Source organism: Nyctereutes procyonoides, unplaced genomic scaffold (genome assembly GCF_905146905.1).
Source record: "Nyctereutes procyonoides isolate TBG_1078 unplaced genomic scaffold, NYPRO_anot_genome, whole genome shotgun sequence".
Classification (NCBI taxonomy): Eukaryota; Metazoa; Chordata; class Mammalia; order Carnivora; family Canidae; genus Nyctereutes; species Nyctereutes procyonoides.
This window is the reverse complement of record NW_026575146.1, coordinates 76046375-76070952: the sequence shown is the minus strand read 5'-3', so window position 1 is coordinate 76070952 and position 24578 is coordinate 76046375. Positions and strand designations below refer to the sequence as shown.

Sequence of the window (24578 nt, the reverse complement as noted above, 5' to 3'; positions counted from 1 at the left end):
CCATTTTACAGATGAAGAAACAGGCACAGAGCTGGTAAGATAATTTCAGAACCTGGTATTCCAGAGATAAGAATGAGTGTTGTGACCAAGGGCAGGAGGGTGAGGCTAATTTGGGGAGAGTGGGGCAAAGGGAGGTCTCTCTGAGGAGGTGACATTTGAGCTGAGATGTGAATGACAAGGAAGCAATCATACATGAAATTGTGGGTGGGGGGAGCTTTCCAGACAAAGAAATCAGTAAGTGCAAAGGTCCTGAGGTAGGTATGAGTGTGGCATATTCCTGGGGCAACAAGAAGCCTGGTGAGGCTGGTGCTGCAGAGGGAGAAGAGAGCAGGAGGTAGACCAGGTCAGGGAGGTGATGGGCCCATCAGATCCTGTAGGGCCTCCAAGATGTGGGAAGATGCTTGCAGTTTGTTACTGTATCCTCCGTGAGCCCCCGTGAGGCCACAGATGTAAATCACACAGGAGTGCAGTGCCTGGCACACCTAGGCACACGTAAATGATAGCAACTCCCATCCATTTCTCAGGGACCAATGAGAGCCTGTCGCAAGGCCCCTCAGCCAATAGGGATGCAGAAAGATTGGAAGGGGCAGAGTCTTCCCTGCTTTTCAGCCTGAAGCGCAGCCCCCCGGCTCTGAGACGAAGATTAAAAATAATGAGTTCAGGGGATCCCTGGGTGGCACAGCGGTTTGGCGCCTGCCTTTGGCCCAGGGCGCGATCCTGGCGACCCGGGATCGAATCCCACATCGGGCTCCTGATGCATGGAGCCTGCTTCTCTCTCTCTCTCTCTCTCTCTCTCTCTCTATCATAAATAAAAAAAAAAAATAATGAGTTCAAAGTGACACCAAAGTAGATCTGGGCCGTTATCATTCTATGATCACAGCTGATTGTGTTGTTGATAGAAGCAAACCAGGAACCCAGATATCCTGCCTCCCAAACTCCTACTTGTCCCATCCTCTACCTCCATGAGCTCAGAAGTCTACACAGGCTGCCCTTTGCTAAGGACTGTTACTGGAGTGCCCCCAGTAGGGGATACCTACCAGTGGGAGCCCAGAGTTCAGATCCTGGAAGCTCCACATGTTGGGGGAGGGATGTGGAACTATAGGCAGAGGAGTCCAGCCCAGTGGGTTGTGTGCTTGTATGTATGTGTGTGTATGTGTGTGTGTGTGTGTTGGGGGGCAGGTGTGACACACAAAGTGAATCTGTCCTTGCCCTCGAGGGGTCAGGATCTGTGTGAGCCTTGGCCCACTAGCTTTTGCTTCTCTGCAAAATGGGAGCCATTCCAGCACCCACTTCCCAGGGAGAAGGAGCAGGTTCAGTGAGCTCAGTCCTGTCAAGTGCTCAGTACAGTGGCTTTTGGGTACAGCTAATGGAGCTAGTTTCATTACAAGCACTTTTGCAGGGAGATGTCAAAGGCCTGAAAGACAGAGAGTGGGGTGGGGGGCAGCTGTGCCAGGGCGGAGGGGGCAGGGCTCCCTGTTTGGCTTCATCTTTTCTCTCTGCCTCTAGGTTTCCTTCTCTAGGTTTCTTTCTGAGCCACTTTTCTCTCTTCTCCGCCTGTCTCCTTTTATGTCTCTGACTGGAAATGGGTCCTCTATCCCCATCCCTTAGGAGCTATGTCACCTAAAGCAAGTTACCTCCCTTCTTTGCTACTGCTACTAAGGCCTGCATTCTGCTTTTCCATCAGCTTGATTTCCCCCATCTTTCTGACTCTTTCTTTTTTCTTTGTGTTTCTCTTTCTATCTCTCCTTCTGTTAATCTGTCTCCCGGGCAGCCCGGGTGGCTCAGCAGTTTAGCGCTGCTTTCAGCCTGGGGCATGACCCCGGAGACCTGGGATCGAGTCCCACATTGGGTTCCCTGCATGGAGCCTGCTTCTCCCTCTGCCTGTGTCTTTGCCTCTCTCTCTCCTCTCTCTCTCTCTCTCTCTCTCTCTCTCTCTCTCTCTCTCTGTCTCTCATGGATAAATAAATAAAATCTTTAAAAAAATCTGTCTCCCTATTTGGGTCCATGACTGGGCTGGGCAGGAGGGCCGGGCCTCTGGGACCTCCAGAGTCCAGAACCTGATACATAATAAGTACCCAGTAAATGAATAGAACCCTGCTCTGTGCCGAACCAGTGTTGGGTGATGCGTGGGGCCCCATAAGCAACTGAGAGAACCCTGATCCTGTCCTAACAGAGCTCAGAGTCCGGGAGAGGAAGTCGTTATTGGTTGAATGGATAAGTGAGTGAGTGAGCTAACTTTGAGGCAGGCTTGGGAAACTCGACAGAAATTGGGTGGAGGCAGTTGAGGCAGAAAATACTGTGGGAACAAAGGTCAAGGGCTGGGGAAGAGTCTGAAGATGTGGGACATCTTGGAGAGAAGACTGGGGAGCTCAGCAAAGGCCTTGGAGGTGGTGGAGGGGAGCCTGAGCTTCCTCCTGAGGGCACTAGGGAGCCATGGCAGGTTCTGAGCTGGAGAGGGATGGGAGAGTTTGTGCCTTAGTATGACCACTCTGGCCACCTAGCTGTCCTATGCGAGGTGGGGCTGCAGATGGAAAAAAAGAGGGATGTGACTCAGTTGAGAAGGGTCCTGGGCCAGAACAGTGGCTGGGGGAAGATTCTAGAAACCTGGAGAAAAATGCCCAGCCCAGCCTGCTCTTGACGCTGGGAAAGGAGCTTCGGGGCTGGCCCGCCACCACCAGAAGGCAGCCAGGGCTACAGGTTTTAATCTCTCAGTGTCTTTTCCCAGGGTGGGGAGGTTTACACATTGCTTCCAAGGTGGGTAGGGGGTAGTTGGAGCTGTCTAGGGCCCCGGCTGAGAGCCCCTCTGCTCTCCTGCCCCCATCCTGGCCTCTTGGGCCCCTGGAGCCCCCACCCCACCAGCAGGAGATTATGTCAACACAGCCCCGCTGCTTCTAGCCAGGACAATATTTGCCCTCAGGATCTGGGGAGGTCTCTATGGCAACGGGCTGCTGAGGTGGGGGCGGGGAGAAGCACCCCTCCCAGAAGAGGGCGAGGGGTGCTAGGCGTCTCTGCCTCATCTCTGTCTGATTGTGTCTTTGAGAGTTTACTCCCACCCCCATCTGTCTGTGTTCCAAACCTCTCTATCTGAACCATCCCTCCATCCCTATCTCCATCTCTCTCTCTCTGGATTCCTGTCTGTTTATCTCTATCTCTCAGGTCTCATCTCTGTGGGTCTCTGTCTCTGTTTCTTACTGTCTCTTTCTGGGTTTCATGTCACTATATCTTGGTTTCTCTTTGGGTCTTTGTCTCTCACTTGGATCCCATGTCTGTGTTTGTCTCTCAAGGCCACTGTCTCTGGATCTCTGTCTCTTTTCTGTCTCTGGGTTCCTGCTTTCTCTGGACCATATTTGTGTGTATCTGCAAGTGCAAGCACACACGCGTCTCTGTAGATCTCTGTGGGTCTTTCAGGCCTCATCTATCTGCAGTCCTGAATCTCAGGGGGGGCCCTGCAGCCTCACATTTCTGGCCTTGGTCCCCATGGGGTGCCCCTTCTTCCCATCTCTCTCTGCCTCATTTCTCCTGTACCATCTGCTGGCACACCAGGCGCTTGCCTGCTTCCCACAGGCTCTGCTTGGTCACAGCCCCAGCAGGGCAGGCATAGGCCTTCCAGCTTCTTCCCTGCCACCAGCCACCTTGTCCCTTGAGGGTCACTGCCTGCTCCCAGCGGGGGGGGGGGGGGTGGGACGCCCACAACACCCACCAGGCCACAGGACCTGAGGCAATGGAGAGAGAGACACCCAGAGATGGCACCCTGAGAGCTGATAGGAGATGGGACAAGGGGAAGAGAAATGGGAAAGGTTAAAGATGGGAGACAGTGAGAGAGAGACACACACAGAGAAAGAGGTGTGGGAATCAGAGAAGGCTGCGTGTGCATGCATGTGTATGTATGTGCACATGTGTGTGAGTGTGTGCATGTGTGTGTGTGTGTCCCTGCTGCCCTCTCCCCGGACCCTGGGAGAATGCAGAGAACCCAGGAGGGCTGCAGTGGGAAGAGGGCCAGTCCAGGACCTGGACACCGCCTCTCCTGTGCACCTCGTGAACCGGGGTCCCCTGCAGGGGCGAGTGAGGAGCTCCAAGCCACAGCAGCGTCCTAGCTGGCTCGCCTCTCCTCAGGGCCCACCTTTCAGGCTCTCTCTCCCTCCACTCTCCCCATCTTCCTCTCAGTGTGGCCTGTTCACTGTCCCTGTCCGCCTAACTCTCTGTCTCTCTCTCTTTCATCGTCTATGTCTCTCTCCCTGTCTCTCTGTGTATCTTTCTCTGTCTCTTCTGATCTCTTCCTCTATGTCTCTCTTGATCTCTCTCATCTCCGTCTCTTCCTGTCTGTCTGTCTCTGGTCTCTCTGGGCCCTTGGTTTCTCTTCCTGTCTCTCTCACCACCTTAATTCCTCTCCACAGCTCCCCTCTTTCCCAGTCTCTCCCCTCCCCCTACACAGCCACCCCCCCTGCCCCACCTTCCCAACCCTAACCAAGTGGCCCTCCAGGCTCTCTTGGGGCCAAGGAGAGACTCCCTCCCAACCCCAGCCTCTCCCCGAGGTGCTGGGTTATCTCAGACCCCTCTCCCTCTCCACTCCATGAACTGAGCCTTTCCCAGGACCCAGAGGGCGCCAGGAATGTGGGGCAAGGAGCAGGAAGGCCAGCTGGAGGACAGGGAGCCAGGACCCCCCCCCCACCACCCCGCTCTCTTCCATCTCCTAGTGCAGGACGTATCCCCCCTACTCCCTGCCCTGGCTGTGCCTTGGGGTCTCAGTTTCTCCTCTGCAAAGTGGGCATATTCACCTCTGCCCCACTTATCTCCTAGGTCCCAGGGGAGTGTGTGTTCCTGAGTGTTACTAGTTGACTAATGTGCACGAATCTGTGCTAGTGGGGGATGAGACTAGTGGGGGATGAGAACGCTGAGAACTGGAACTCGGTTTTTAAGGCTTCCCCTCTCATGTAGATGAGATGTTCCCTGTGTTTTAGGGCAAAGGAAGAGACTGGAAGTGGAGACTGTGGGAAGGTGTATGATTTGGTGGTGACTGTGACCTTGAGACCTAGTGAGGCTGTGGGTTCGAGTGTGATCGCAACATGATGGTGTGTGATCCTTTGTGCATCTGTGGGGATGCATGGGATGCTGTGATGGTGGCATCGTGGCATGTGATGTGTGTGTGACTATGTAGGACTCATGAGTGCGGGTGAGGACAGGGTGCAGAGTTGAGTGTCCGTATCCTCATGGCTCTGGATGTGACCCTGTGAGGGTGACAGCGTGACGACGTGACACCGAGTGTGTGTGCCTTAGTGACAGTTGGAGAAGGTATGCTGTCGGGATATGACTGTAGACTCTGGTGACCGTGTGAACTGTGAGAGTGGTAATGGGTATGGTTGTGTGACCTTGTGTGTCACAGGTGATGGCACCAAAGGATTACATGTCTGTGAGGGACCACATATGGGTGCGTGTCTGTCATCGACGGTCATTCTTCTAGCCTCTGCTCTATGCCAAAGCTGTGCTGAGTGACGCTGGGGACCTAGAGGTGACTGCCAGTGAGGAGACAGAAGGCGTTTGTGACGGGACCTAATGATTGTGTGACTGCGTGTGTGACTGCCCAGGATCATCAGCACTGTGGGAAGTGGTGATTGTGTTACTCTGTGAGTGGAGGAGCCTGCACTCCAGCCGCACAGCTGTCACTGTGGATGCCTGTTAACCTGTAGGGGAGAGACGGTTCTCTGAATGTGACTGTGGATTGCGTGGCTGTAAGTGACCATCAGCAAAATATATTTGCAGTGAGGCTCAGTGTGTGCCTCTGTGCTGTGCCTCTCCATGGCTTGGTGAATGGGACTACATGTGACACTGTGTGTGGCTGCATGACTCTGGCTGTGTGCCATGGCTGGGTGGGATGGGTGGGATGGGTGGGACACTGTGAAAGACTGGGGGCCCGGCTCTGTGACTGCTCTTCCACGTGACCTTGAGTGGCAATGATCCTCACGTACCACTGGCCCCAGACTCTGGGTCTCAGCCCCAGAGCTCCCCCTCCTGCTCCCTGGCCCCGCCCTCTCCCACCACCCCAGGCTGTCAACTCCTCCAGAGCCCAGGAGAGGCAGTGGAGGCAGCGGCAGAGGCAGCAGCAGCCCAAGTGAGTGATCAAGGGAAGATCTGGGGACAGGTGAGGGCTTCCCCATCCCAGCTCATTCCCCTGCCCCCATGTCCCACTCAAGTCCCCGGGGTCCCCTCTTTCTCTGTGTCTTAGCTCATGCTTTTCTCTCTTTGTCTCTCTGTGCCCTCATCCTTCCTTCTGTCTGCCCATCTCTTCATATCTCTGTCTCCGTGTCTCCCAGTCTCTGTTTAGCCTCTGGATGGTTCGGTTTCTCTACGTTTATCTCTCCTTGGATCATTTTCTGTGTCTCTCACCAGGTCTCTATCCCCTGTTTGTTTCCTAACCCACATTTTTGTCTGTCTTCTGCTCTCTGGTCTCTTGCTGTGTTATCTCATTCTGTTCAGTTTATGTATTTCTGTCTTAACCATTTCTGGGGCTCCCTCTGAGATTTTCCCCGCTTCCCCCTTTCTCCACATGGTGCTGTGGGGGAGTTACTGGGGTTAGACGGATTTTCAGGCATGTGGGCCCCTGCAAACCTAAGCCCAGAGTCTGGCTCCTCTCTAGTCCCTAGGGGGAGGGTTGTTCCATTGACTCTGGGCTTCATCCACAGCGGGCAAGTTTTTTTTTTTTTTTAAGATTTTATTTATTTATTTGAGAGAGAAACAGACAGAGACAGAGCACAAATAGGGGGAGGGGCAGAGGGAGTGAAGCAGAGGCTGCTGAACTCGGAGCCCGCCCGATGTGGCGCTTGATCTCAGGACTCCGGGATCATGAGCTGAGCAAAGGCAGACCCCTTAACCTATTGAACTTCCCAGGTGCCCCTACAGCGGTCAAGTTTTATAAGGTCGGGATCCTCCCGATCTGCCATTTGAAAACCCTCTGGGCTTGGAGAGCGGGAACTCCGACGGTTATTTCGAGCTCATGCCAGACAGTTTCTATGCCTTCCTCTCCAAGGCAGCCCCCAGATTCTCCAGAACTCTAGGTCTAGACTCAGGGTGACATTAGCGCTTCCGCTGGGAGCAGCTCTAGGGCAACCGCGCCCTCAGCAAACACCCCCCTTCCACCGCTGCTGCCCCAGCAACAGTTGGGGGCGGGCCTAGGAATCACGTGCTGGATCTTGGCCTCGCCCACCCTCCCCCACCCCTCGAGTCATCACTTCTGGGGGCCTGGGGAGGGGGCCCCTGCCTCCTAGTCCGCTTGTTTGAAGCTCAGAGCGGGTGGCGCTGGGGCTGGAGGCGAAGGTCAGAGGCTCCTGACTCTGCCTCCTGACCCTTCAGGCCGGACTGTCCCTACGCGACCAGGCCCTCGCCCCCCATGCCCTGCCGCCCTCGCAATGCCGATCTGTCCGCCTTGGCGGCTGCTACTGCTGCTCTCGTCGTGGAGGCCGCTGCTCGGGAGGGCGGAGGTGAGGACCCGAGGAGTTGCAGGAGTTGAAGGCTAGAAGGGAGGTCTAGGGACGGTTTTAAGTCTCCCCGCGCTGCAAGAGAGAGTTTTAAGACTGCCCCGTCTGTCTAGATTCAAGTTGTTTCCAGTATCTCTTCTTTCCCCTTCAAATCCTCCCGATGATTTCCAGCCACTCCTTCCCCTAATTTTGCTGAAAGTTTTCAGCCCTCCACAGCAGCTCCGCTGGTCTAGGCACCCCTCCAGACTTAGAAGAGATTTCTAAGCCACCCAAGACTCCCGGACAAAACAAGGCAACCTCTTCAAATCCCTGTAGGGTGTCTCTAGCCCACTTGAACCCTGCTGCCTGAGAGTGGGGATCGGTCGAGTGTGTGGGGGGTGTCCTCCCTGCTCTCTTTCCATAGACAGACTCTGTCGGTCAGACGGCGGGGGAGCTGTACCAGCGCTGGGAACGGTACCGCAGAGAGTGCCAGGAGACACTGGAAGCCGTGGACCCCCCAGCAGGTGTGACTGGGAGCGGGGACCGGGGGTGCGGGAAGGACTAGGGCCGAGAGGGGTGTGCTTGAGTCGGGCTAGGGCTGACGGTTTAGGGGGGCCTGAGTGAAGTCTGGGGTAGGGGTGGGCTGGGTTGGAGCAGCCTGGGTGATGCTTGGCTTGGGTGGGAAGGACCTAGACCTCAGTGCGCGGAGGGACGCAATTCCGACCAGTGGGAGAGGCCTGGGATGAAGCTTGAAACGGGCGGGGCCTCGGGCGGGGCTGCATGAGGTGGGCGGGGCCCGAAGGGGGGCGCGAGTGGGGCGGAGCCTGGGCTCTGGTGAGAGGGGCGGTGGCCGGGCCGGCCCGGGCCACTCCAGGTGGGCGGGGCTAGGGAGGAGCTTGCTTGTGATCCGCCGAGAAGCCTTGGGTTATGTTCAGTCTGTCCCGCGGACGTCCGGCCTCCACGCCCACCCCAGACCTCGCCTGTAACGCGTCCTTCGATATGTACGTCTGCTGGGACTACGCTGCACCCAACGTCACCGCCCGTGCGTCCTGCCCCTGGTACCTGCCGTGGCACCGTCACGGTGAGGTGCCCCCTGGACCCCAGGCCCTTCCCTGACGAAATTAACTTCTAACCCTGCCCCAGACACCACTGCACCCCTCCCCACCCCCCAACTCCGAGTTCGCCTACACTTGATCTCCTGCTGCTCTCTGGCTGGGTGTCTCCGTCTGCCTGACCAACCCTGGCTCTGCCACTTAGTGCCCCTTCTCTATCTCTCTGAGGATCACGGAGTTCTTATTTTCTCTGGGCGTCTTGGTCTTTCCATCCTAACTGGCTATTTGGCCTGGAGCAATTTATTTAACTTCTTTATGCCTCAGCTCCTTTTTTTAAAAAAATATTTTATTTATTTATTCATGAGAGACACAGAGAGAGAAAGGCAGAGACACAGGCAGAGGGAGAAGCAGGCTCCATGCAGGGAGCCCTATGTGAGACTCGATCCCGGGACTCCAGGAACAGGCCCTGGGCTGAAGGAGGCGCTAAACCGCTGAGCCACCCGGGCTGCCCACCTTCTTTAAAATAAATAAATAAATAAATAAATAAATAAATAAATAAATAAATAAATAAATAAATTACTTATTTATTCATGAGAGACGCACAGAGAGAGGCAGAGGAAGAAGTAGGCTCTGCAGAAGCCCTATGTGGGACTTGATTCTTTGGCTCTGGGATTATGCCCTGGGCGGAAGGCAGGTGCCCCAGCTTCCTCTTTTGTAAGATGTGGTTGATAATAATGTCATTTTCATAGGCTTGTTAGGAATATTAGTTTAATTAATATGCATAAGGGTGTATTATCATCACATCACTTTGGCTATCTCTGCCTTTGTCTTACTTTTATCTTTCTGTTTCAGTCTCTGTTTCTCTGTGCCTCTGATCCCTTCCTTTGTGTCCCCACAGTGGCTGCAGGCTTTGTCCTCCGTCAGTGTGGCAGTGATGGCCAATGGGGCCCTTGGAGAGACCATTCTCAGTGTGAAAATCCAGAGAAGAATGGGGCTTTTCAGGTAAGAAGTGTTGAGGGATTCAGGTCAGAATGTGCAGGGAGAGATGAAAAGGCAGCTGCCTCAGGCTAAACTTGAAACCCCTTGTACTATTCAAAGACTCTAGGTTCCAAGTGATAGAAATCTAACTTTTTAAAAAATATTTTATTTATTTATTCATGAGAGACAGAGAGAGAGAGAGAGAGAGGCAGACACACAGGCAGAGGGAGAAGCAGGCTCCTTGCAGGGAGCCTGATGTGGGACTTGATCCCCGGTCTCTAGGACCATGCCCTGGGCCGAAGGTGGAGCTAAACTGCTGAGCTAAGGAGACTGCCTGATAGAAATCTAACTTAAATAAGTTGGAGAAGAAAAGTGGAGAAAGAAGAGAAATATATTGACTTCTGTGATTGAAAAGTATAGGACAACAGCTTCAGGCATAGCTGGATCTAGTGCTCAAAAGATGTTGTTGGGAATCTTTTTGTCTCTCACCACACCATGATTTTGCTTTCCTCTGTGCTGGTCTCATCTTTTCTGTGGGGTGGAAAAGTGTGGTCCTCTTAATTAGCACGAGGCTCACATACCATCAACCAAGCAAGACTGTGAGGAGACTGAACTTTGTTCTTAATAGCTCTAATGTAATGTCCAAGGATTGCCACTTTGGGTCATGCATCCACTCTGCATTAATCACTGTGTATGTGTGTGTGTGTCTGTGTGTGTAGGGGGTTATATAGAATGCTCTGATTGGCTGGTCACATGCTTAGCCCTGGAGTGAGAGGTGGAGTCGGCCCCACTCAAACAAGGTTGTTGGATCCCCAAGAGAAAACTGGGATGCTAGCCAGGAACAAAAAGCGGGGCCCCTTTCTGACCCTGGGGGAAACACTGAACTCTGTTCCTGTGTCCTCCTAACCCTCCTGCACTCTCCTACCCCAACCTAGGATCAACGGCTGATTTTGGAGCGGCTGCAGGTCATGTACACCGTGGGCTACTCCCTGTCCCTGGCCACATTGCTGCTAGCCCTGCTCATCTTGAGTTTCTTTAGGTGGGACCTCTAGCCTTGAGTCACAGCAGCAGAGACTGGGTTCTAGTTTGCCTAGTAAGATGGGGTAGTCAGGCTCCCCTAGCAACAAGCATCCAATGGTGGTTCTGTGGGACAGGCTGGGAGGTGATTTGATTTAAGGGGCTCTGTGTGGCCAAGGACAGGTGTCCAGGGACCCCCCAGACTGTGCCCCAAATCCCTTAGGCGGCTGCGCTGCACTCGCAACTACATCCACATCAACCTGTTCACGTCTTTCATGCTGCGGGCGGCGGCCATCCTCACGCGAGACCGTTTGCTACCTCCACCTGGCCCCTACCCTGGGGACCAGGGCCCCGTCCTGTGGAACCCGGTGAGCATCGCCCCTCTTTCTTAAATTGGGATTTTGCCTCCTCTGGTGGGGCCAAGAGATTCCCAACCCATTTACTACCTCCTACACTATCAACAGTTTATCTCTCTGGAGCTCTCCAAACACATTTGAAGAGGGGTCCTTCCAACTCAGCCTCCTCCTAGTCCACCCCATCACCTCCTTCCTCATTATCTCCCTGGAGTTTTTCACCAAGGAGAGAGGGTCCCTCTGCTGGAGGTGGGGTGTGGCAGGATGGGAGAAACTAACCCGTGGGGGGTGGGATTTGGTAGATACCAATCTGTTACTTCGAGACAAAGGTGGAGAGGCTAGAGGCTGGGGGCCCAGGTGAGAAAAACTTTCCCGTAGTGAGCTGGGTCATACCGATTGTGAAGAAGCTATGTGCTGGGGGAGTCCTGGTGCTGTCCCTGAGAGAGGCCATAGTTGGGGGGGAATTTGGGGTAGGGGGGAAACTGACAACAAGATGGGAAATACCAATTGTTGAAGTGGTAAGAGCTGGACAGTTCGTGTGGGTAGGGAAAGAGAATAGAAGAGCGAAATCTATCGCAGACGCCATCCTCTGGTGATGCAGAGCAGGAGGTAAATAGTCGAGGGCAGGAGATAGGGTGGAAGAATGACCAGGTGGATGGAGGAGGAAGGCTTGGGGACACCCTGGAGGCCCTGACTGCCCCCTCCCCCAGGCCCTAGCTGCCTGCCGAACGGCCCAGATCGTGACCCAGTACTGCGTGGGTGCCAATTACACGTGGCTGCTGGTGGAGGGTGTCTATCTGCACAGTCTCTTGGTGCTCGTGGGAGGTTCCGAGGGGGGCCACTTCCGCTGCTACCTGCTCCTCGGCTGGGGTGAGCCCCGACCCTGTCCCCTGCCCAACCTGGCACGTCTCCACTCCCCCAACTACCCTGCTGGTCTGCCTCAGGGGTGCTCCTTCCTTCTCTGGGCTTTTGCCTCCCCATCCTGGCGGGGGAAATTCCGCGGGTCTTGGGCCTGGCGGGGCCCGTGCGCGCGCTGACAGCTGCGGCGGGGTGGGGGGCGGGGGTCGGGGTCTGCACAGGGGCCCCCGCGCTTTTCGTCATTCCCTGGGTGATCGTCAGGTACCTGTACGAGAACACGCAGTGAGTCTTGGGGTCTGGGATGGGGCCTGGGAGGCGGGCGGAGTTCTGAGGGACTCGGGCGGGTTGTGATGGAAACGTGGGGGGGTTCGGAGGGCAGATAGGGGCTGGGAGGGCGTGGATGGGATTTAAAGGAATGGGGAGCTAGGAAAGGTGGTGTCCTGGAAGAGGGCGGGATGGGGGCGAGGCCTGGATCGTAGCGGGCGCGGCTTTAAAGGAACGGGGGTGTGGCGCTCAGGAAAGTGGGCGGAGCTGGCGAGAGGGTGCGAGACCCTGTGAGTCCTGGGGTTTTCTCTTAGTTCTACTCCCCCACCCCCAGGTGCTGGGAGCGGAACGATGTCAAGGCCATTTGGTGGATCATACGCACCCCTATCCTCATGACCATCTTGGTACGGCCGACTCGGACTCCTCCTGGCCCTCTGGAACTTCCCACCCTGGGAAATGGGGGCCTACCCTCTGTCCCCAGGACAGGATTGGGCCGGCTCAGCCTCTGTCTCTCCCTGCAGATTAATTTTCTCATCTTTATTCGCATTCTTGGCATCCTCGTGTCCAAGCTGAGGACGCGACAGATGCGCTGCCCGGACTACCGACTGAGGTGAGGGAGCAGGACGGGCGTGGAGGGAGCGGGGCCGGGTGCGAGACAGAGGACCTGGGGCAGGGGGACCACTGCCACCCTCTACCTCCAGGCTGGCTCGCTCCACACTGACGCTGGTGCCCCTGCTGGGCGTCCACGAGGTGGTGTTTGCTCCGGTGACAGAGGAACAGGCCCGGGGTGCCCTCCGCTTCACCAAGCTCGGCTTTGAGATCTTCCTCAGCTCATTCCAGGTGCTAAGGCGATAAGTCGGGGTGCCGGGGTTACACCCCTGGTCCTGGGGCCCTCCTCCCCAGAGGAGCATGGGGGCTGCAATCGTCCACTGATGAAGCCACCCAATAGGGTGTGAACATGTTCACAAGTTCATTCATATATTCTGGGCAAAATACTGAGCTAGCTCTGTCCAGAGCTGGGGAGGTAGGAAGGACCAAGAGAACAAAGCAGGTAGCCTTAGCAGTACTGCCTCCTAGAGACGATGGAGGGCATTGCAGCCCAGGCAAGGACAGGGTCAACTTTGCAGCTCTGTGGCCTTCACCTAGGGTCTAAGTCTAGGGTGAGGTAAATGAGGTGCCTGAGGTACAAAATGTAAGGAGTCACCAAAGTTCAAGGCCAACAACCCTGTGCTTGCCTGCCTAACCCTAGTTGCCATGCTGCTTTTCCTTGCTGGGCCTCAGTTTCCTCATCTCTAAGTGGAAACAATACTGATCTCACCTCACAAGGCTCGTTCATTCATTAAATTCAGGAAAAATTTACTGAACACTTACTGTGTACCAAGCACTTTTCCGGGCCAAGAACCAAATGGTCCCTACCCTCTATCAGGAGAGACAGATTGCTAAACATCCAATGTAAATAAAATATAAAGACTGTCAGATGGAGAGATATTCCTAGAAGTGGGGGTGGGGGGAAGCAAGAAAATAGAGAAGCAGACAAAATATGGGGTTATAGACAGTGGGTGAGGGCCTCACCGAGAAGATGACCCCTAACGTGGAAGAGAGTACCTTTCCCGATGGAAGAAGGCCAACATGCCTGAAGTGGTGGGAGCTACAGGGAGCAAGGGGGAGATATGACAGTGAGGTAACATACCCGGGCAGATCCCTGGGCCAAGTGAGTACCTTGGCTTTTCCTTGAGTGATTCAGGAGCCAAGGGAGCAGAGGGAGGTGATCAGAGGTAGATTTTAACAGGATCACGAAAATGAATAATAAGATTTGTAAGATCTTAACATAAATAATTCATTGTATTAGTTTACCAATTTATTTATTTTTTTAAAGATTTTATATTGAGACACACACACAGAGAGAGAGAGAGAGAGGCAGAGACACAGATAGAGGGAGAAGCAGGTTCCATGCAAGGAGCCCGATGTGGGACTCGACCCCGGGTCTCCAGGATCACACCCCGGGCTGCAGGCGGCGCCAAACCGCTGCGCCACCGGGGCTGCCCTAGTTTACCAATTTATTTGTAATTATATATTACATATATATTTTAAAGATTTTATTTATTTATTCATGAGACAGAGAAAGAGGCACAGATATAGGCAGAGGAAGAAGCAGGCTCCCCAAGGGGAGCCTGATGTGAGACTCGATCCTGGCCCAGGACCCCAGGATCATGACTTGAGCCAAAGGCAGATGCTCAACCACTGAGCCACCCAGGTGTCCCTATATATTTTATATTTAAAGTTTATATGCAAAATGTATAAACTTATATAAAGATAATTCTTAAGTAAAATTAATTTATTAATAATATGTAATATATATAATAAAAAGTTGTAACAAGCTTAAGAAAAAGGTTTAACACTGTGTGCTGGGCACTCCAGCTTCTTGCATAGGATTATCTTAATTCTGACAACCAGCACTATAATATGACCCCATTTTACAGATGAAGAAACGGAGTCACAAAGGGGTTAAGCACTTGCCCAAGTGGGTCAGAAAATGGGGAAGCCGTTATCATAATTAGGTGGCCTACCTCGGAGGTTCCCTTTTAATTAACCCCCTTCTTGCTCAACAAACTGAGGCAGGCAAAGGGGAGCCTGGAGCTCGAGGGTGACTGATATGGCCTAGGACCAGGGTAGTGGCAGACTAGGTGGCCTGGGACGAGGTAAGGGTCCGAGCTCATTCAGGGGGTGTTTGTGATCCTGCCCCCACTTGTGATTTAACCCCTTGCGTCCTCCGGCAGGGCTTCCTGGTCAGCGTCCTGTACTGCTTCATCAACAAGGAGGTAGGGACGGCCTCGGCTCGCCGCCCGCGCCCTCTGGCGGCCGCACAGGGAATGGCCGGGAACGCAGGGAATGTTCTGAGTGCCGTCGCATTGCAGGTACAGTCGGAGATCCGCCGCTGCTGGCACCGCTGCCGCCTGCGCCACAGCCTCGGGGAGGAGCAGCGCCAGCCACCAGAGCGTGCCTCCAGGACCCTGCCCTTGGACTCAGGCCCCTGCCGGGTCGCCGCTGACGGTGCCCGGTCCTTGGGGACCCTGCCGGGGTCTGGGGACGAGGCCAGCCGGGTCTTGGAAAGCTACTGCTAGGCAGTGGAGATCCTGTGTCCGTTTTAGCACGTATTCATTGAGCACCTGCCGTGAACCAGGCCCAGTGTGGAGGGCGCTAGAGAAATTGGGGTGTGGTGGGAGGGGGAAAACAGAAGACAAAGTCCCTGTTCTTCTAGAGTTCACAGTTCACAACTGAGGGGGGTGAGCAGCAAAGACAGAACAAGTTATACATACACTGTGGAACTGGCTAAAGAACAATTAAAGGGAGCCTAGGGTGGCAGGAGGGCATCTCCAAGAAGATGACACTTAAGCCATACCTGCAAGAGGTGAAGGAGACTGCTTTGGGAAGAGGATTCTAGGCAGAAGCAGCAGCATCCGCAGAGGCCTTGAGGCAAGAAAGAGCTCAGCCATGCACGAGGAACAGACAGGTGGCCTGCATGGCTGGAGTGGGATGAATCTGGGCCAAGAGATGTGGGGAGAGAGAAGCAGGCAAGGGCATGGAAGATTCCTAGCAGCAGCATCTCCTGGGCTAATTTTTTTTTTCTTTTTTCTGGGCTAATGTTTTAAGCAGATCCTCTGTCTGCTATGTGAGGGAACAGATTATTAGGGGCAGGAGTGGCAGCTTCAGAAGCATGTGAAGTAGTTGGGCTCTGGCACTATTTTAAAGGTAGAGCTGATGATTTGCTGATGTTTTGCATGAGGGAAGTGCAGCAAGAGAAGTCAAAGAAGACTCCTAGGTTTGGGATGGTGGAAAGAGAGGGAGATGACATTCAGTGGGGGTTGAGCCAAGAGTGTTCTTTGGACATGTTGGGCTGGGAAAAATGCCCTGGAGCTCACAGGACAGGTGAGAGATGGAAACAGAAATCTGAGCAGCACTGGGGGCCAGAAAGGAGGACTTCGTGTGTAGACTAAACATGAGCCATTCAAGGCAGGCCTCAGAGCTGCAACTAGGACAGACCACTGCCGGCTGCGGGTATGGACGCACCTTTCCACCTTCCTGGGCAGCCCTTGGAGACTGGGAGAAATAGGGAGAAACCGACAGCCTGTGTCTGGACCACCTGTACACACACAAGACCCTCACTCCTAAATCCTTCCCCCACTTAGAACTGCACTTAGATTTAGTTAGTACTTGGGTGTTATTTCCCTTGGGGTCCCCAGTCCCCTGGACAGATGTGCCCCACAGCAGCTTAACAGAGTCCTACAGCAGCTTAACAGAGTCCTTCTTCATAGGTTTGGGGTGTGTGTGTGTGTGTGTGTGTGTGTGTGTGTGTGGTGCTAAGGTAGGGGCCTTGTAAATAAAGCATGAGAAATAGCTGTACTTTTTTGTGTATGAGAGGTGGGTCAATCTTCTCCCCTAGGTCATCAAGAGAAATGAAGGGTGGGCTGTGTGCTTGTGGTAGCCTTGCAACCCCATCAGTCATGTGTTGCCACAAGAACAGGGACATTACACCACCACTGTCCCCCATGCCTAAGAGAAATCCTGATTGGGACTGTTCATGTGATTTCCTGATACTTAACTATTTGCAATGTATACAATTAAAATATTGTGTGTGTGCCAAACAATTCTGAGGGCTGCTTCTCTAAAAGATAGTATAGGAATAGTAAGGCTGCAGAAACCAGCCTGGTTCAAACTTCACTTGGCTACTTATTCACTGGGTGACTTGAGAAACATTCCCAGCCTGTGCCTCGGTTTCCACTTCTGGCAAGCGAGTAGTGATGGTACCTATATTCTACGGTTGCCTGAGATTCCAGTGAGTTATTCTTAGGATACTTCCTGGTGCACGGTGCATGCCTTTCCTGCATTCTGTTTTTGTTTTCACCCAATGACAACTTGGCAGGGGTGGGTGAAGATGTGAGGAAATTCAGACTGATGCCAGGCAGGGTGCCTGAGGCTGGAACTTTGCTGCCAGGTTGCAGGGCAGGGAAACCAAATCCCATTTCCTGGGGGAGGATAAGTCAACAAGAAGGGGAAGCAGGGCAAGGATCTGGATCTGAACCCAGGACTGTGATTGCAGGGCTTGTGCTATCCCAGCTCCTGCACAAGAATTGAATCCTTGCAGGATGGAGAGTGGGGCAGGAGTATCTCCTGCAGCAGCACCACTACTGCCACATCACAGATAACTTGGCTCCATCATTTCTTGAGTGACCCTGGGCAAGGCACTTGCTCTCTCTGGGTCTCAGCTGTCTCACCCATAAAATCAGATAGCTCTAGTATCTACCCACCAGATGACTGTTCTCATTAGATGTGAGCCACTCAGTAAACGTGCATCTTTATAACCTCATAGCTGTTGCCCTATGTCAAGCCTTCTCCTACAGGGTCCCTTGCTCTGTCACTTACGGACTCATGGACTAACTCAGGATGTGCTTTCACAACTCAGTGTATCAGACGTCTCATTTTTTCTGAGGCCTGCAAACTCCTGCACCCACCTAGTATTTGGTCTTATTTGGGGAACAAAGCAAGAGATGCAGGTAGAGACAGAACACAGAGAAATGGGTGGGGGAGAGCACGATGTGTGCGAATCAGAGCAAGACAAGGATCTTCCTATACCCCCACAATAAGTGAGCCCCCCCCGTCCCACCTCTATCTCCATACGTGTCAGAAAATTTCTCCCAGGGGTAATTAAGTTGTAATTTGTGGGCAGTGGAGCTCAGGGTTAAGCCCCAGGCTCTGGCACAGGGGAGGTTTGAATTATACCATCACTGCTTCCTGGCTGAATCCCCTCGGGGAAATGCTCTCTCCTTTCTGTACCTCAGTTCCCTCCTCTGGCAATGGAGGTCATAATGAACAGTGTCTGCTCAGCACAGAGGAAAGGGCCTGGCACCCTAACAGCTGGCAATCACTACCACTGTTTGGGTACTGACTAACTATATCCTCCTCCTCCTCTCAGTGAGGGCTGGTCAGGGCTCTCCTGGGTACTGCTGTGTCCCCAGCACTGCAGCCAGACCTCAACTTATTGAGAGAGAGGCAGAGGAAGGGGAGACACAGCGATGAGAAGCTAGAAAAGATTAAGAAGGGAAAGAGAGCCCTCTGTATCCAACCCATTCACTTCACAGATGGGGAAAAAGAGGCCTGGGGAGGGGCAGAGACAGGGCCTCTTCACGGGATCAGAGAAGTCTGCACCCTAGCACCTGGCCCCACACCCAGCTGCCTCCCTTCCCCAAGCCTGTCCCTGTCACAAGGCTCTGGGAACAGACGGATGCCACTAGACAAAACCCAGGACTTTATTATTCCCATTACAAAGGGCAGGTCTTCGCAGGAGGGAGCAAATTCTGATGGCGGGGAGGAGGCCGCTACTTGCCAGCGATGAGCGGGTTCCGCAGGACCACGATGACGGAGTCCCCACGCAGGAACATCTTGGAGATGTAGCGGTCCTTGTTGACTGGCTTGGACTTCTTCTTGCCCTTGCCGCTCTTGGGGACCTCGGTCCACATCTCCTTCACATTCTCCAGCACCATGTTGCAGTGCCTGGGGGTAGAGGGCAGGCACCAGGAGTGAGGGGGAAGCCTTCTGCCCACCCCTCTTCCAGCAGCTCACATGGGATGAATGTGTGGGCCTGGGACAAGGACAGCAAGGGACCCCCACACCACCTCTGCCAGTCTTCAGGTTGAGGCTTGGCCAAAGGACTTCACTCCTCTGTGCCTCAATGTCCTGCTTTCTGACATGGAGTCATTCACAGTGCCTCCCTCATAGGGCTGCTGTGAAGATAAATTAACCAATACAGCATTCTTGCAAAGACTTAGAAGAGGGCCTGGCCCAGGGGAAAGGTAAGCAAAATGGGTCTGCTTGTGCTTCTCAACTCCAAGTACTTCTGAAAGCATCAGCAAAGGAACTGCTGCTATTTGTGGAGCCAGAGGCCCCTGGGGCCTATGGAGGTATGTGATGCCTCCGCCGCAGTTGTGCTTGGTCCCTATCTCCTCAGGGTGCCAGGTGGACACGTTTGAGGACAGTACAGTTTAGCCCACTCAGCAAGCACCTGCAATGAATACAGCAGTGAAGCTGACAGATGCAATCCCTGCCCTGATGGGATGTGAGGAGAGAAGAATGCTAAGCAAGTAAACAGATGGATCTGATACACTGTCAGGTTACAACCCCTGCTATGAAGAAAAATTAAAGCCAGGTGAAGGGATAGAAAAATAGAAGGAAATGTTACTGAGTGGCAAGAAAAATAAAGTATTTAAGAGTGGGGAAGCTCTGTGCCTTGCTGTGGAGTAATATCCATGAGAGACTGTTGAGTGACAAAACCAAGTATGCAAGTGATCTTTTTTTTTTTTTTATAAATTTTTTTTAAATTTATTTATGATAGAGAGAGAGAGAGAGAGAGAGAGAGAGGCAGAGACAGAAGCAGGCTCCATGCACCGGGAGCCCGACGTGGGATTCGATCCCAGGTCTCCAGGATTGCGCCCTGGGCCAAAGGCAGGCGCCAAACCGCTGTGCCACCCAGGGACCCCTGCAAGTGATCTTTTGAAGGGAAGAAAGGGGGTAGGAGAAGCATCTATACTGCCTGCCTCCTTTTGCTTTGTACAGTACAGAATCCTGGAAGACACTTGGAGGCCAGGGACAAGCTGCATGGAATGTTATCATTGGACTGCTATTACTGTTTTTGGAATCCTGTGAATACATTAGCAATTCAGAGAAAAATAAGCTTAAAAAAAAATGAAGTAGGGATCCCTGGGTGGCGCAGTGGTTTGGCGCCTGCCTTTGGCCCAGGGCGTGATCCTGGAGACCCGGGATCGAATCCCACGTCGGGCTCCTGGTGCATGGAGCCTGCTTCTCCCTCTGCCTATGTCTCTGCTTCTCTCTCTCTCTGTGTGTGTGACTATCATAAATAAACAAAAAAAATTAAAAAAAAAAATGAAGTAGCATACCCACATGGAAACATTCCAAGGCATGTTGTCAAGTGAAAAAGTTGAGGTCTAAAACTGTGTGGTTTGCTATTAGCAGTGATTTAAAATAAAGTAAAGCATCCTCTTGTGTCTGTTGGTCTGATGTCATGTGAGGGGACCTGAGGAATTTGCCGTGGAAGGATTCCTGGGGAGGGCAACTGACTGACAGGGAGAAAAAGACTTGTTCCTCATTGAGCACGTTCGTTTCTTTTGAATTTTGCCTCAACTGCACGCACTGCTCACTCAAGAAAGGAACATAAGTAATACAATAAGTAACAGGGTTGGGATCCCTGGGTGGCACAGCGGTTTAGCGCCTGCCTTTGGCCCAGGGCGCGATCCTGGAGACCCAGGATCGAATCCCACGTCGGGCTCCCGGTGCATGGAGCCTGCTTCTCCCTCTGCCTATGTCTCTGCCTCTCTCTCTCTCATTCTGTGTGACTATCATAAATAAATAAAAATTTAAAAAAATTAAAAAAAAAATAAGTAACGGGTAAGAATGCCTTAGCTGACCTGCAAGGATGTTCACAGATCACTGAAAAGTGCGAAAAACAAGATGCAGAGTAGCACATGGAAGATTCTATCTTAAAAACAATTATATTTATGATATGACAACATGTCAATTCCACCTCCATAAAGCTGTTTGCTGGGGACCTGGGTGGCTCAGTAGTTGAGCATCTGCCTTTGGCTTGGGTCGTTATCCTGGGATGCTGGGATCAAGTCCTGCATGGGGCTCCCCATGAGGAGTGTGGTTCTCCTTCTACCTATGTCTCTATTTCTCTGTATCTCATGAATAAACAAAATCTTTAAAAAAATAAAAAATAAAGCTGTTATTTAACACCACAAAGAAGCCCGTGTGTGTGTGTGTGTGTGTGTGTTGAGCGTGAGTGAGTGAACTGTGGCAGGATACACACTAGGGTGAGAAGCTGATGTGGGGGTATGAGGAAGAACTGGGGGAAAGTCCTCTTAAAAAAATGGGGGGGGGGCACCTGGGTGGTACAGTTGGTTCAATGTCTGACTCTTGGTTTTGGCTTGGGTCATGATCTCAGGTCATGAGAATGAGCCCCACATCAGGCTCCTTGTTCAGCATAGTCTACTTGGAACTCTTCCTCTCTGCCCCTTCCCCCCAAAATAAATGAAATAAATCTTTAAAAAGATGTGGACACACAAATGTACATGAATAAACCACCACCGATTGTGCTCTTACTAAGCACCCAGGTGCCCTCTTCTAAGCAGTAAGCCAGTAATTCTCACTACATCTCACCCCCAGAAGGTAAACACTAGCATCACCTCCAGCTTGCAGAGCAGGACACTGGTGCAGTGGGATGATGTTTTAGAAGTGGCACAGCCCTGTTCAAATCTAGGTCTATCTGCCTTTTTGGGCCCAATACTTCATGTTCTCACTCTTATTCTCCTCGAGAAGAAACCGAGGCTCCAAGTGAAAAGACTTATTCATGGTCATGTAACAGCTCGTGGCAAAAACATTCTAGACTTACACTTCGCCATACCACTTCCCAAATGCTAACTGAAGGCTGCAGGTTTTATGTTTATTGAGCATTTATCATGTTAGCTACTGAGCCAAGTACCCTTCCTACAGAAATATTTAATCCTCACAACTGTTCTACGAGGGGTATTTTTATGACGCACAGTTTGCAGACAAGGACACTGAGGCCGAGAGAGGAAAAACCACTTGCTGTTCCTTCTGGCTGAAACACTCAGACCCTGGCTTCCTTCTTCATTGTATTTAGGTGTGTTCATCATGGTCTCTTCCTATGGGACCCCTCGCGTTACCGTCTAGGACAACACCTCCTTCCCAGCACTCCACACTCTCACCTGCCTTTACTTTTCTTATGACACATTGTTTGTGTGCTTGCTGTTGGTTTCCCTACCTACGGCATAAGCTCTCTTAAGCATAGGAGTCCTCTTTCAGTCATTGCTGTGTCTCTGGAGCCTAAAAAAAGTACTGGGCATGGTACTTTATATCGTAACTGCAAAACCTGATTAATAAGAGCTTCCTGGTGCCAGATGCTGTACTTCTAATGATTGTATTACACATCACATGTATTAAGTCACTGAATCTCTGCAATCACCAGAATTACTGCCATTGAATGGAAGAGATAAAGTTACTTGCTGAAGGTTTCATGGCTGCTAAGAGGCAGAGTCGAGATACAAACCCAGGAAGCCTGGCTCCCAAGTACATGCCCATCACTACTGTCCTGCACAGCCGGAAGGACAACAAGACACCGTTGCACTTTGAGGTCTGAATATGCTTATGCCCCAGGACTCTGAAAACCTTGTATTTGGGTTCCTCACACTGGAACTGTGTCTGCATTTCCAAGTCTGGACAGAACACCTTCCAGGACCCAGGTGCTCACCTGTCGAAGGCCTTCACACGGCCCAGGAGCTTCTTGTTGTTGCGGCAGTTGATAAGCACCTGGGTGTTGTTCTTGACTGACTGTGTGAGCACAGAGAGCGGACCCGTGTTAAACTCTTCCTCCTCCCGCTTCTGTAGTTCCTCTGGGGTCATCTCACTCTTGGGTTTGTTGAGGAGGCTCCTGAGGGGCAAGCATGGAACCCGTAGGTGAGAGGCCCAGAGCTGGAGCGTGGGTGGTCACATGATGTCTACCCAACCCACCCACCCCCCTGCTCAGTCCCTCTTGCATGGCATCACCAGCTGGATGCTGAATAGACATTTCCAACCGTACACATCCTCAGTTGAGCTCCAGATCTCCCAATCACTCAAACCTACTCTTTCCACAGCCTTCTTCATCTCCATCATTCTAGTTCCTTGAGCAGAAACCCTGATATCAACTTGACTCTTCTCTCTCACATCCTACATTCAATGTCAGCAAATTCTGTTGTCTGCCTCTAAAATATACCCAGAATCTGTTTCTTACCATGGCCTAAACCTCTATCATCTCTCTCCTGAGAGCCTTACTTGTCTCCCTACCTCAGCCCATGCCCCTGACCGTCTGTTTTCCACAGCAGTCCCAGAGGTTGTATCAAAACCTAAGTCATATCATTTCACTCTTCGAAACCCTCCCATGGCTCCCATCTCTGTGTAAAAAGTAAAACCCAAAGTTTTTACAATGCCTGGCATCTTCTCATCCTTCTCTGTTCCAGCCAGTGGCCTTGAAGGTGGCCCTTTAAGATATTAGGCAAGGGGCGCCTGGGTAGCATCTGCTTTCGGCTCAGATCCTGACCCGGGGGGAATCCCTGGGTGGCTCAGTGATTTAGCGCCTGCCTTTGGCCCAGGGCGCGATCCTGGAGTCCTGGGATCAAGTCCCACATCAGGCTCCCTGCATGGAGCCTGCTTCTCCCTCTGCCTGTGTCTCTGCCTCTCTCTCCCCCTATGTCTATCATGAATAAATAAATAAAATATTAAAAAAAAAAAAAAAAAGATCCTAACCCAGGGATGCTGGGATCGAGTCCCACATCGGGCTCCCTGTGGGGATACTGCCTCTCTGTGTCTCTCACAAGTAAATAAAATCTTTAAAAAATATATAAGATATTAGACAAACTTTCACCATGGGCATCTCCCTTCGTTTTCCCTCTGCCTGGATACCTCCCCAGGTATCTTTGTGGTTCTCGGGTTCTTCAGGTCTCTGCTCAACTGCTGCCTTCTCAATATGTTCTGCACTGGTTATTGAGTTACTTTCTCTCAAAACTAGTACTCCCCATTGTTTGGATCCTGCTCTTTTGCTTCTTTACTCACTAAGCTCTGATCACCTAACACACGCCATACACTTTACATTTTTATCACCGGTGTGTTCATTGTCTGCCTTTTCCCACACCCATAAGCTGCAGCAGGGCATTTTTCTTGCGGGATGGGGGTCGCAGTCACTGATGTATCTCACGTAGTTAAAGCAGTGCCTAGTACATGAGTGCTCAATAAATAATTGCTGAATGAATACCAAATCAGGAAAATCATTAAGGCGATTCGTGAGCCGAAAAAGTCGCGAAGGAGGTGAACTTCTCCAGCTCAAATTGTCCGGGTAAGTCCCGTACCTCAAACCGTTATTTCTAAAACTCCGCACTCCCGTTTCCCAGGTTCTTTGCTTCCTCTTAAAATCCATTTCAGCGAGACTCATTATCTGGGAAATCCCGGCTCATTAAATGATCAAGTGCCTTCCCTCGAACTCAGGACCCGTCAAAGGCCCCATGCCCATCCTCAAACTCGTCAGAACGGTGCGTACTTTACCCCTAAAATCTCTGCCTCCGATCCCGCCTCGCCCACCACCGGCAAACAGCCACATCTACACCCTCGACCCCACTCCCGCCGGGCCTCACATGGTGGCGGCGGCTGTGCTCGCAGATCAGCACCGTCTTCCCCGCGTTGCTCCTGCCTCTGAAGCGAGGGCTACAGGCGGGACTTCCGTTTCCTGTGGCCCACTTCCGTCGGCGCCTGCGCAATCCCAACCTGCACGGTGTGGGCGAGGCCTGTTGCCGTGGCAATCCGCGCCGGCCCCGCGCAGACGTGGGGTAGAAGCACTGCGTAGTAGTTCAGGGGCTTTCAGGACCATATGGAGAGAAGACAATGGAGACAAGAATAACGCGGGTCCGACTCAAATCGTTTCGTTGTAGAGCGGCACAAGTTGAAGCAGGGACAGGACACGGCGTTCCAAAAGCCCGCCGGCTCCGCCC

At 52.5% G+C, this 24578-nt stretch overlaps 2 protein-coding genes across 4 annotated transcripts; one reads left to right on the top strand and one right to left on the bottom strand.

The window, feature by feature from the left end:
- Positions 1-7307: 7307 nt before the first annotated feature.
- GIPR (gastric inhibitory polypeptide receptor) lies at positions 7308-18170 on the top strand. 2 transcript variants are annotated; one of them, XM_055311710.1, is made up of 13 exons: positions 7308-7472; positions 7877-7972; positions 8422-8529; positions 9399-9502; positions 10414-10517; positions 10719-10863; positions 11559-11718; positions 11928-11988; positions 12305-12374; positions 12492-12580; positions 12672-12810; positions 14748-14789; positions 14886-18170. In XM_055311710.1, exons 1-13 carry the CDS (start codon positions 7382-7384, stop codon positions 15090-15092), a joined length of 1416 nt encoding a protein of 471 aa, XP_055167685.1. In that variant the 5' UTR covers positions 7308-7381; the 3' UTR covers positions 15093-18170. The 2 variants fall into 2 exon arrangements, with proteins under 2 accessions (XP_055167685.1, XP_055167684.1); XM_055311709.1 differs by having other exon boundaries at positions 7873-7972; positions 14748-18170.
- An 81-nt stretch (positions 18171-18251) lies between these two features.
- Positions 18252-24332, bottom strand: SNRPD2 (small nuclear ribonucleoprotein D2 polypeptide). 2 transcript variants are annotated; one of them, XM_055311711.1, is made up of 3 exons: positions 24225-24332; positions 22310-22489; positions 18252-18519 (listed from the first exon to the last, which is right to left on the bottom strand). In XM_055311711.1, coding segments are annotated over exons 1-3 (357 nt in total). In that variant the 5' UTR covers positions 24227-24332; the 3' UTR covers positions 18252-18344. The 2 variants fall into 2 exon arrangements, with proteins under 2 accessions (XP_055167686.1, XP_055167687.1); XM_055311712.1 differs by having other exon boundaries at positions 24136-24284.
- Positions 24333-24578: the final 246 nt, after the last annotated feature.

Excerpts from the sequence above, each read along its gene's own strand:
- GIPR (XM_055311709.1), top strand. The coding sequence starts at position 7,401 with ATGCCGATCTGTCCGCCTTGGCGGCTGCTACTGCTGCTCTCGTCGTGG. Across the intron at positions 10,518-10,718 it reads CTCATCTTGAGTTTCTTTAG|GCGGCTGCGCTGCACTCGCA; the intron begins GTGGGACCTCTA and ends CAAATCCCTTAG. Across the intron at positions 11,719-11,927 it reads CTACCTGCTCCTCGGCTGGG|GGGCCCCCGCGCTTTTCGTC; the intron begins GTGAGCCCCGAC and ends GGGTCTGCACAG.
- SNRPD2 (XM_055311711.1), bottom strand. Across the intron at positions 18,520-22,309 it reads CGTGTGAAGGCCTTCGACAG|GCACTGCAACATGGTGCTGG; the intron begins GTGAGCACCTGG and ends CTCTACCCCCAG.